General features: G+C 53.5%; 1 protein-coding gene and 1 long non-coding RNA gene across 3 annotated transcripts in view; one reads left to right on the top strand and one right to left on the bottom strand.

Annotated features, from left to right (window-relative positions):
• The window catches only part of VPS45 (vacuolar protein sorting 45 homolog), a 29,101-nt gene extending 26,348 nt beyond the window's left edge, over window positions 1-2,753 (top strand). The window contains exon 15 of one of the 2 annotated variants that reach the window (XM_064475219.1): window positions 2,149-2,753. In XM_064475219.1, the coding sequence (XP_064331289.1) occupies window positions 2,149-2,236 (88 nt within the window). In that variant the 3' untranslated portion in view covers window positions 2,237-2,753. The other variant, XM_064475217.1, reaches the window with a different exon arrangement.
• The window catches only part of LOC135318200 (uncharacterized), an 81,704-nt gene that overhangs the window by 3,432 nt on the left and 66,031 nt on the right, over window positions 1-12,241 (bottom strand). The gene's annotated exons all lie outside the window — the stretch shown is intronic.

Here is a 12,241-nt window from a genome sequence, read left to right as displayed (position 1 = left end):
GACCTGGGTGCAGCTCCAGCACGCGCCGCTCTGTGTGTGTACCTGCTCCTCGCTTGCTGCGCATACCCATCCGCCCAGATAAGAAACGAATCTGTGCTCATGACAGGTGTAAGCCTGGAAACTGAAACGCCATGGCGTGTCTAAGGGATAAAATTGGCCTTTGAAGACTGCCTGGTGACAGAATGGGTGAAATTCATTTTGCAGGCTCATCAAGGTAGAAATCGTCTCTCTTGCCACCTAACCCAGCACCATGCAATCCCGTCCTGCATGCAGCAGGCATTCTTTGCTGACAAACACAAGTTCCCACCCCAGTGGTCGTGACTTCAGCCATGTCCATACAAGGCTTTTAAGACGCACCACAGCAGTCCAGAATGGGACTTTCCAAACTGTCAAATGCTTAGCCTAACTCCGCTCTTAAAGACATAACAGGGCTTAAGTGGAAACAGGTTTGGGCTAGGACTGAACAGGCTTGCAAATTCCGATTTCAGGATCTCAGGATCTGAACAAGAGCAAGACACAGAGCCCAGCCCTCCGGACTCCCCGACACTGCTGTTAACCGCTGCATGCTCGCTGCCTGCTTCGACTTTTTTTCCCTCTGCAGTTGGCCAACAGCAGCCCCCGGCAGCTGATCTCCGCCTGACAATAATTTTTCTCCCTGAGAAGCAGTTCACCTTCTCAGCTGTGTCTCTGAATGTGTTGCCTGTTGGTTTTTGTGTGGAGCCGTTGCTCTGGCATGCGGCTGAGCCGTTCACTTGACTATAGTGCAAACTTGCACATAAGTCTCAAATTGACCAGTTCCTTGGGGTCCAGCCCCCAAACTGCCTTAAATTTCCTTGGGAAATCATACAGAGGAGACGGGGATGAATCTGAGTACGTACACAAGCATTTTACTGAGTTAAAACTTCCTTGAGATGCATCTGAACAAATGGTTAGTGCCCAGAGGTTTCCGTGTGGCTCATTATTTAGGTCTGAGTGTGGTTTAGAGAGGCTGGAAGTGGGAGGGAGGGTCTGGCTGTGGATGTGATCCCCGGGACGAGGCTGAGCGCTGGGGCGTGAGGCAGAAGCAGTGACCCAGGCTGCTCAAGGGGCTGCTTTCCAGAAAGCCCTGGCTGTGAAGTGTCAAGGATGCCTCAGCAGGAGGTTTCCACCCTGCCTCTTCCTGCCTTATCATCCACACAGGAAGACTGAGAGTGAGCAGAAAAACAAACCTGAATGCTGGCCTTCCTGGCTTTGTTACTGCAAGGCGCGTGGGGCTGCCAGCGCGGTCCATGCTGAGCTGAGCCTGCCAGGAGCTGCCGCCCTCGTTCTGGAAGCCTTACCGCTCGTGGCACAGGGAGAGACAGGAGACCGCCCGGGCAGGACGGCACGTTTAAGGATGAATGGCCGTGATAAGTGAAGGTGGTGACCTGGTGATCCACGCTGGGTGCTCCAGGGTTTGGTGCCCAGGGCAGGCCATTGCGGTCCCATAGCTCTGCACGTTGCCCTCCCTCACCGAACTCATCCTGGCTGGTGGGAGGATCCGTTGCTGGAAAACGGGAGCGTTCTCCGAGGCTGCCGATCACTTATTTCCTCCTGGATTAGTGTCTCCTAACTTTAGCTGTCCCGGTCCGAGGATGTTTCCCCTCACAGGCAGCTGGAGGAGTAGGTCAGTCAGAGGGTGATGCGTCCACCCTGCCGCTGTCCCTCGCCTGCGGAGGGGAACGGTTAGCCCCGACGCCAGCCCTCAGGGTGCTGCTTTCCCATGGGAGGAGGCGAGGGTCTCTTTGTTGTGTGCTCCTTCAGGGACCCTCAGTCCTTGCCGCTTCCTTGCTGCTGCCTCCCTGGGGAGGGAGCCGCTGGGTTTAATGCGGGCCTGGTGAGGGGACGGAGCATCACCGCTGGGACCGGGATCCCTGTTCCGGGTGGGGGTTCTGTGGGATAACGTGCTGGTGTGGGCAGGTCTTCTCCTCTTTGCCACCATCACCAGGTATGAGGGAGCGACTCTGTCCCCCTCCTGGTGACAGCAGGGCAGAAAGCAGGTGTTCCCATAGCTCTGAGGTTGTAGAGCACTTGCTGGTTTTGTTCAAAGGCTTGACGCCAGGCCATGTGGGCACTTTCTGTCTGCATGGGTTGGCCCTTGTCTCTGCTAATCTTAACTTTGCTTGGCAGCTTCCTCGAGGAAGTTACAGCTTCGGGGTTCCGCGGCCGAAGCACTGAGAGCTCTCAAGTTACACCAAGGTCAAGCAGCAGACGGTGAATGCTGGAGAAATCGCTGTCTTGCCCATCCGGAGCTTCCACGAGCTGACCGTACAGCTTCGGAGCAGAACTGGACGTTCCTGCACTGCGCTGCTGCCGTAGCTTCCCCAGTCCCTGCCAGGAACCCTAACAGGCACGAGAAGCATCTGGGCAGCGAATGCTGGAGCTGGCATCTGCCCTGATGAACCAGGACGTGCCCCAAACTGCAGCACCCTCACCGCCTTCTCACAAGCACAGCTCCGAACGGGACACGGCTGCGTAATTGGAATTGGAACCTGCCGGAGAGCCTGGCAAAAACGTCACCGCAGAAGCCCTGAGTCTTTGCAGCTCTGCCGGCCTGTGGGAAAGCCGAGCTCTTAGCTGACTTGTCAAAACGCACGATACGAGTCCCCTAATGATCCTGGCCCAGACTTTTGTGTGCATCTCTGGAAGGTCAAGCTGATGGGCGCTAGAAGCCCTTTGCTCTGCTCAGTTGTCTGTATATTTTGAGTCCTATTAAATAACCCATTCTGACCGAACCTCTTGTCTGTTAAGTGATTCCTAATATCCCTTTCATACCCCTGGAGTATAACTACATTCTTAATCTTCTTTATTAATTTCTATTTACCTTAAGAAACAAACACATCTCCACGCCCCTGTTTTGGCTCCCATGTTGTGAACTGGAAAAGTGTTGTGATTTTTTTTTTTAAATAATCAAAATAATTCTAGCAGCAATAAAGCCTGTTGGATTTGAAAAGAAACAAGAGAACCGTAACTGTGGAGCGGACCTGGGAGCAGAGGAGGGTGGTTGGCATCCTCCTAGGGATGCGGGCTAGACCAGAGCGTGCTCGCTCTGCTTCCCGGACCCTGGCTCTGTGGAAGGTGGAGACCAGCGGGGTGAGAGCTGTAATCCCCGCTGCGGCCTCCTGCCCGGGTGCAGGCATCCAGGGGAGAAACGCAGGCTCTGCCCCGGCAAGAGGAATTTTCTTCTGAGTTTCCTTTTATTTTAGGTACAGAAACTGTGAAAAGCAGCACAGGTTAAGAGTCAAACCAGACATCAGCAGACTGGATGCCTGGCTTCTGTGAACATCCGCCACCAATGAGCAAGTCTTTCCCTTATCTCTTGCTTTCCCATAATGAAATAAGACTGAAGCTCCAGCTCCCTGAGAGCTCCGCAGAGCTGCTGCGGATGGAAAGTACTTGAATTCACACTCATTTCTCTGGCTTAATTCCCTGAAGCAAGGTCACTGGGAGCCTGGGCGCCTGTCCATCCAAAAACCTCCCTGCGGTGCTGAAGGATTGATGGTACGTGCACTGTGGAGCCGCTCGGGGCTCTCGCGTGGAAACAATGGGGTCAGGCCGTGGGGCAGAGTTCCCACGCCACATCGTTTGGGAGCATTTCCTTGCTAACTCGGGAGCGTCAGGCATTGTTTTGGAAGGGGTGGGTACTGGCACCGTTTCCAGTCCATCACCTTCGTCCTCGCATCCAGGAAGCTGACACATCTTGCTCCTCTCCTCCCTGTGGGATCAGCGCCCTGCGATGCCGCGGTCCTCGTCAGGCAGCAGAGCTCCAAGGCAGGGTTGATGCTGTTGCTGGAGGCGGGAGAGGTACCTAACGAAACAAGGTGTTTGGTTTATTTAGGCAGCGGGCTCTAACCGTATGAGGCAGCTCAGTTTCCTAACCATATTGTAAAAGGTTGTGCTCCTGGTACTGGATTAAGTGGTGGATTAAGAGACTCCTACAACGTGTGATGTTGCATCAACCCTGCCAACGTGAACCCCTCTCCTGCGTAGGGCCTTTTGCAGCCTCCTTGGCACGCAGTTTTGCTTACTGGCACATGCATGCACTGAAGGTTTGGGCCAAGCCTGGCACAAAGTCCTGGAGACGCATCCCTGCCCCCTGCATAGTCATTATTTCCCTTGCTTCCCTTGCACTTCCCTAGCTTCGCATCCTGAAGTCTTGGAGGATCACGGTGCCACCCTTCTTTGCAAAGGCCCGGACAGAGCTGACGTCATGGAAGGTGGCTGGCTCCCTTTTGATCAGCGTTGTGGTAAACAATAAGAGCTTTTTAAACCAGAGCAGATAAATGGGAGAGAAGGGGCACAATGCTGGGTTTTGGTTTGGTCTTTTTTTTTCCCAGTTGCATTTGGACCTTGTATCTCACACTGTCTCACCTCAGCCTCCTCCTCCGGCTTGGAATCCCACTGCTTTCATGCAGGCAAAGCAAATCATTCCTCAAAAATGAGGCAAAACTGGGTTGTTCAAGCAAAATCCCCAGCTTGTGATTTCCAGAGCACCTGCTCCCAGTGCAGCAGGGAGTGAAGGACTCGGGAGAGCAGGAGCCCTTGCGTTAGTACCGCAGCTCTGAGCCAAGCGCTGCCAATGCTCGCGAGAGCCCTCCGCTCTCCCCAGCGAGCTCAGTTGCTGCTGCGGGTCCTGTGGAGGCCCAGAAGGGGGTGAAGGGAAGATGCCGGACCTGGAGCATCCTTCCTCGGCATGGCAGGCGCTGCTGAGGGAGCTGCCTCCTGCCCGGCATCCCTGCTGTTGACTAGAGATTGTCAAGAACAGCTCCCGGGCCGGTGGCCTGGAGGCCGAGTCCTGGTGGGGAGGCCGGCACCCCACACGCCCCAGGCTCAGACACCCCCTGTATCCTCTGTGCTGCAAAGAGCTTCGGGTCCTGGGCGTAACGCGGGCTCGCCACTGCTGAGCCCGCAGCAATCGGCGTCCTTCCCAGGCACCTGTAAGGATGGTGCTCACGAACTTCTGCGCGGGTATGGAGCGAGTGCACTTGGGCAACGCGCGGGGGACTGGGGATTCGGTTCACGCAGAGCTCTGAACCCACCCTGGGCCGCGGGAGACGAGCCAGAGAACTTTACGCAGCAGTTCCTACGTCGCATTTATAACTCTGCTTAAGCTAAAGTGCATGTTAAAAATGTACTCAATCCTTGTTTAAAAACACATATCCCCAGACTGACTGTCCTCCCTGGATTTCTTTTTTTTTTTTTCTTTTCAAGTACACACTGTAGCTAAAATTGGACTTGCATCAGTTTTCAGCGGCTGGGTTTTGCGCTGTCTTTTCTATCAGAGCTTTCTGCCATGCCAGTGGATGCACAGACCATCCTCAAGATAATTTTAGCCCATAGTATATATGGGGTTATTAATTTGCCTTCTGGAGGCCATGTAACCTACTGGATGGGTAGGGGGAAGAGAAGCAGCTCCCAGGGGCCTTCCTCTGACGTCTTAGGAGGATTTTGTTTTCCTGTCTGGAAGGAAAGGCGTATCATGACTCTGGTTTAGGGCATCATGAACAAAAGTCCCCCCACACTGAAGACTCAGTTTCCCAGGGCATTTTCTCATGGAAAAATCACTGAGCTGAAAAGGAAACAGCAGGGCCCTTGGTAGGAGGTGGGAAGACTCTCTGCGAGGCTGGTTCCTTTATCACTCCGCTGAGCCACGGCTTTTTGTGGCTCGGCTTGTATTGTTCCTGCGCTCACAGAGGCAAAATGGGAGAGTCTCGAGTCATTCAAACCCTTGCTCCTTTCCTTGGCACGGGTGACTAATACTTCTGCAGATGGAGATTTATTGGGCAATTGCTAGGCTCCCTGCAAAATGGGAAGAGCCTTGTAATTTCTTCTTTTGGCCACAGCTTCAATCTGTTCAAGGAGCGGGAATAACAAGAGAATACAGATGGAATAATGTCCCTTGCTGTTTTCCGTACCCAGTGCTGGAATACAAAGCGCAAGTTGCTGTTGTGTGGAGGATGTGATGATAATAGCGTACAGAGAAGGGGAGGTGATACCTCTGCATAATGCTGAAACTGCAGAAGGCTGGAGCCAAGTGAAGTTTTTGCACCAAAGCTACTTTTTCAGAGCAAAATGCAAGTGTGGTGGCATCGAAACACTTTGCAAGCCTGTTTTGCTGAATTGGTGCGGGGTGGTTGGTTTTTCAGTATCAAAATGCTGGAGAAACTTTTCATTTAGGAAACACCAGAACATTTGGAGAGGTGTGAAATAAAAAATTCCTTTTTGTTTCCAGTTTTTCCTTTCTTTGTAACTGAGGGAGTTTAAGGCAGCTCGGAAGCAAAGGATTTTCTTGGTTTACCTGCTCCGTGCTGACCAGCTGGGGCTCTGCTGGTTAGTGGCCCTGGCTGCCACAAGTGATACTGGTCCTCATGAGGGGCGAGCGTCCCCTTAGCTCCACCCAGTATATCTGTCGCTGGGGGAGCCTTGTGAGGGGCAGCAGAGTGCTCCCGAGCACTGCAGGACCTGAGGACCCCCAGCTGCCCCTGCTACTGGCCTCCTCGCCTGCTCCCCCCTACACGGCTGAGGGCATGGCCGTGGTGAGCGGCGGCGGCAGCAGCCACGGCTGCCGGGACCCTGCAGTCCCCACCGATAGGCGAAGGGTCCTGCTGAGAAACCTCCAAGTGAGTTTCCAGATCTCTGACACGTGGCCTTTAATCAGCGACTGCCTTGGGAATTAACAAGCTAGATCAAATGAAATGAGCTCTTAAATCCCTGAGAATTTTCTTAGCATCACAAATAAGTCCTGTTGACATGGAGCAAAGCGGGAGAGAGCAAAGCAGTGGCGAGGGGGCAGCCAAGCCTGGCTAGCAGTCTCCCTCAGGGACCCTGCCACGGGTGTCCCTGACAGCTCTTCTTCACGTTGGAAAAAGCACGCAGCCGTGGCCAGGCGAGGAGCAGAGCCCTCCGGCCGGGTCGTGTAAGCCGTACCTGAGGGATGTGGTGAGGCCCCACAGAGACGCAGCTCCCCGTGCTGCAGACCCGTCTCCCGCTGGGAGTGGGCAGGAGGACGCAGCACCAGGGAGGGAACCTGGCTCGTGTCCCGAGTCAGCATCGGTGTGGCCCGGGGCCTTCTTTGCTCCGGTGAAACGCTCCGCAGAGGCAGGCTTGCTGGAGCAATCCCAGAGGGGTAAGTCAGGGCATAAAAACCCTGTCGAGATGCGTGTTTTCCAGGCTGTGTGCTGGCTGACAGAGCCAGGCAGATGTGCTGGTTTCTCTCCTCCTCTCTCTGCTAATGTTTTAGCTCCAGTGAATGCTGCTACCTCGTTTGCCCCCGCACAAGGTGTGAAGCTCTGGGTGAAATCCAACTTTACCAGGCCCGTGTTTACCATCTCACCACTCCCCATAGACTCTTTCTGCCCTGGGGTCATTAGCCCACAGTTTCCCAGGCCAAAGCCCACCTTATATCCCACTCTGGTTCCTGACCTCCCCCTCCCGTGTTGTCTTTTCAGTCCTGAGCTATGTTTGCAGAGCTGGCCAGTTTGTTAGCTCTCTGCAAATTTCATTAGCAGGCTGGTTTCCTCCCCCTTCCACATCACTAAATTAAAGATGTTAAATAAAACTGGACCTCTGGGAGGAAAGTCAAGGCTTTGCAGCAGGAATGCATAGAGGAGGCATTTCATTTAAGGGAAAAAAAAACAACAACCAAACAAATAAAAACCAAACCCAAACTTCCAAACCTGTCTATAACTAATATAACCTGCAGGGGAAGTAAAGGCCTGTTTCTCTGTTTCTTGGAGGCCACCGTACGCCAGATCAGCATTGCTGCAGGCTCGGGAGAGGGGATGCTACATTTGCATTTGCTTTAGAGATGGGGCAGTCTTGACCGTCCTGTGAAGTTAGGCTGGTGTAAAGGTGCTTCGTCTCAGGAGAGTTCACCTTCACATGGGAAATACTACGCCAGGAGTGGACAGAGCTCTGGACTGTGTCTCTGCAGATCTTGCGTCTACGCCGGGCCCTTCCACTAACTCCTACTGCTGTTGTCTTAGCTCAGCTTCAAACTTGCCCTTGACCCTAAGTTTGCAGTGACCTGGGTTTGTTTGCCCATGTCTAGCCTAAGCCAACCTGATCTCCAGGTGAGCTTGGCTCAAACTCTGTGAAGGTTTGAGATCCCCGCCTGCAGGCCATGGGCCAGAGATAGGCTGCAGCTCCAGCTCCAGCTCCAGCTCCAGCTCTGGCTCCGATTCCAGCTCTGCCCTGCTGGAAGCCCCTGTAGGATTTGAGGTGCTTCATCAGGACACGGACGCAGCCTGACTCGCTCAGAATTACATCCCTGTTTAGTGCTTTTCTGGACTGGAGCCTCTCTCCTGTCTTTCCCACCCTCTCCCTGCCCCATACAGTACATTTTAAGTTGTTGGGAGTGGGGCAGAGCCTGGAGCGAGTCACTCTACAGCAGGCGACTCTCAGATCTTGCTGCCAACCTGAGCCACCAGACCCTGAGAGAGTCTTGTGGAGAAAGGAGAGCTGAGTCGTGGCCCTTAAAGGAGACTTAGGCAGTCCCCGGCCTGCTCCTTTCCAGAGGGGTAAATTCTCCCATCAAGCAAACCCCTGTCCCAGACAATAATGCTATAATTATCTTCAGAGACAAGGAAGAACACATGTCCTAATTAAACTCAATTCATCTCCTAAGCAGCAGTTTCACACTTGATATCCAGAGGCAAAATTATGTGGGGGGGTGTTAAATACATAAATAAACTGAGAGTGTTTGTTGTTCTGCTTTTTGCAGCAAGAAGATATTTTGGTAACTGTTTATTATGAATCAACACATCATCAGGGGGCAAAACTGCAACATCAGGGCTGAGCAGAGCAAATAGGATGTTTAAGGACAGCAAGCAGGAAGACATAAACATAACTTCAGCGAGCAGTTCTCTTTTCATTTTGCTCGCATTTTCAAGGTCCTTTCCCTCCCTCCTATGCCCTCCCTCCTCTTGTAAAAACAATGATATTTTTGTGCTCTGTGTAACAAAATTCAAAGCCGTGATATTAGCAATTCCCCGCAAGTCCATTGTTCCCTGCTCTCTCAGAGAGAAGATAGTCAGCTGCGAGTGAAACGGGGCACGGGAACTCAGCCCCCGGCTCACATCCCCCCTGCAAAGGCTGCTGCACCAAGCCAGGGCTCCTGCTTCTCCACTTACAGGGAGAAGCACTTACTGCCGCCCCTGCTCACAGTCCTTTATGCCAGCAGGTGCACGGAGGAGGGTTCCTGCACCCGCCACCGCGATCCACACTTCTATGGAGACCCTCCCGCATCCCCCTGCCACTGCCAGAGCCTCCTTGGGCCCACACTGAAAGCCCTTTGCGCCAGCAGAGTAGCACAGAGAGCCTTGGTGGAACCAGTTTTTCGGAGTACAGCCTTACAAAGCAAAAGGTGGAGACTTTGAGCCAGTTTGTGTAGCACAGAGGAGCCCTGGAGCGTGGCAGGGGCTGCTGGAAATACTGTGCTGCACCTCCAAATGTACAGCACCGAGCACCAGGACCAAAGCTGCTCGGCGATGCTCACAGCAGGAGAATCACGTCCTGACATGGACTCTTCAGAGCTATTGCAAGAAGGTATTAAAGAATCGATGGCCGTAGTTTTGTGACATTATAATCCACGTTTCTGGTTCTTCTTCCTGCTCACGGCTCTGGGCCGCAAGTTGCTTTTTCCTGCAGTGCTGTTTATCAGGTACTTTAGATATAACCTGGAACCACACTAGAAAATCCACTGCTACTGAAAATACAAACTGGGAAAACAAATCATCCCAGAATACAGTCTACACAAAGGTTGTTAAACTATGGACCGAGTTAATTAGCAGCTAATAAAAGACAAAATTCTTCCATTAACTATTCCGGTATGTGAGATGCACTGATTTCACTGGGAGCCGCTTGCGTCTGTGGGCACAAGGCCATATTTACTGTGGTAACCACGAATGCAAATCACAGGACAATCAGGGCTCGGCGCAGCTGGGGTGGGGATGGGGACTGGGGTGGGACAGGGTGGAGGAGGTGCACAGCCGTACAGACAACTTCACGTGCCACACTGGTGTAAATGTGGCTTGGGGAGGTCAGAACCGTCTGCATCTCTCCCAGCCACCTTCCCCAGCCCAGTAAATCCCGCATGAGCAATGTCCGGGAGGCAGTTCCACCGCTGGGAGTGTGACTGCCTGTTTCAGGAACGGAAATTGGAGCTGGACTCCCGCCTGTCTCCCTTCCTTCCATATAAATTGTTGATGTTTCAGATCTGAATCACTGGTCACATCCTTTACAAACGCGAGTCACTGTCGTACTGCTGCCCGCAGGCTTGTTCAGCAAGGGGAAAACCCCTCGTGTTTTCCAAAACAGCCCAAGGATTTCAACTTGAGCTAAATTCCTTCTCCCTGGGAGGTGTGTGCAGGTGCTTTATCTGGTGCAGCTCCAAGGCGACGAGGCACAGCAGCCAGGGATGTTCGTTTGCACAGCATGAGAGCCCAGCTCTGCTGGGTGAGCGGTGCCAAGGGCCAGCAGTGCCCGAGGGGATCCAGGCCATCACCTGGAGGGCTCCCAGGCGGCTGAAGACCTTCCTTGGCCCTCCCCAGGGCTGCTTGGCCATTGCATTTCCTCATCTTTGTGGTTCATGTGAGGAAGGGATGGCCCCTTCCAGCGGAGCCCTGCGCACACCCCCAGGACCAGAACAGACTTAGAAGTGCTGCAGAGATTTATGATGTTGAACGCTTTTTATATCTTTTTTTCAAAGCCCCTTTTACGCCGCCTGGATAAATCGATAACCTGCTGTTGGGGCAGTGGGAAGGGCTGTTTGTTGGGAACCACTGATCAAGAGTTTGTTAGGATCAGAAGAAACCAGTAGGAGCGACCCACTGCCCTTTGATCTCTGCAAGAAGTGCCCGCAGAAGGAACGCCAGAGCCAGAACAATAACGCAAAGCACGCCGGCAGCATCAGCCCGACTGCGGCGCAGGCACCGTTCCGCCGACGGCAGCACCTCCTCCCCGCACTGCCGGCACCCGGCGCACCCTCCACCACACAACTGGGTGAAAACAAGCTCTATGTCGTCAGACCACACTGCGGGTACACGCCGTGTCGCGACAACGGCAGGCGGCTGCTTTAGTGAAGGTGACAGCCAAAATCATGCCGGTGGCAAACTTTCGGATGCTGCGTATTGGCTTAAAAATTCGTGTGTGACTACGGGGAGTCTTACACCAGTGACTTGGCATACGGATACAGGAAGCGTATCTAAGGCATGGCTCAGGCTCTTAAATGGGATTTCAGTGGGCGTGAGGCATCTTCTCCATCCACTTTTAAAATTCCCAAGTGGCACCTAACAATAAGTATTTTGGCACGTAAATCCCTTGATAAAACCCAATCCCAAAACAAATTGTACTCAGAGTATCAAAGATCTGAGTTAGCCTGGTGAAAACAGCACACAACGCTGAGTGCTGGGCTGTCCCGGCAGTCCTGCAAGGGGGCCATTTGGGAAGAGAGTGGGCCCTGACCAGCACGTGTCTTGATTCAAAGGGCATGAGAAAGCTCTCCCGCTGCTACCAGCACCGTGCCATCTGGCATTGGCCTGCAGCCACCTCTGGGGTGCTCCGTAGGACCTGGCCACTGAAAACAGGACGTGAAGAAGAACAAGTCCAGTTGGGAGGCAAAATGTTATTAAATTGGCACACTCTGTCGTGCAGTAAGAGACCCTGCACACTGCACCAGGGGCTTTAGACAGTCAGCTTGTGCTGCAGCGAGTGTGACTCATCTCCGTCCCTCTGCCGTCACACCTCGCCCGCTCCTCCAGCTTTGCCCACGTGCCGTAATCCAGCTGCCCAGGGTAGGCGTCGCTGCCGGGCCTCTGCGACCCTCACCAGCCACGTGCCATCACTGTGGTTCTTCCCCACTCCGCAGGAAGGAGCGAGGCCGGCCCCCTAGCCCGCTGCCTCTCAAGCAGATCAGAGCAGCGCCTGACCGAAGAGAATACGGGAAGCAATACTAAAGCATTTAGCCGCTTCTTAACTCCACCCTATAATTGTCCGAAATACAATTATCCTCATGGTATAACAAGGGAAACTGAGGCACAAAGACGGCAGCTCCCAGTGCCGGGTCCCGCGGCGTTACAGGGCTGCACGGGCACAGAAGGAAAAGGCAACCCCGGCTCCGAGCACCTTAGGGGGTGCATTTGTTTTAGATGGCACTTGTTGCCCTGTCCCAGGTATTGAGCTCATGACACAAATGGGAGAGCACTACAGAAACGCCGGCACTTGA

Source organism: Phalacrocorax carbo, chromosome 28 (assembly GCF_963921805.1).
Source record: "Phalacrocorax carbo chromosome 28, bPhaCar2.1, whole genome shotgun sequence".
In the NCBI taxonomy this organism is placed as follows: Eukaryota; Metazoa; Chordata; class Aves; order Suliformes; family Phalacrocoracidae; genus Phalacrocorax; species Phalacrocorax carbo.
This window is presented reverse-complemented; position numbering and strand designations above follow the sequence as displayed.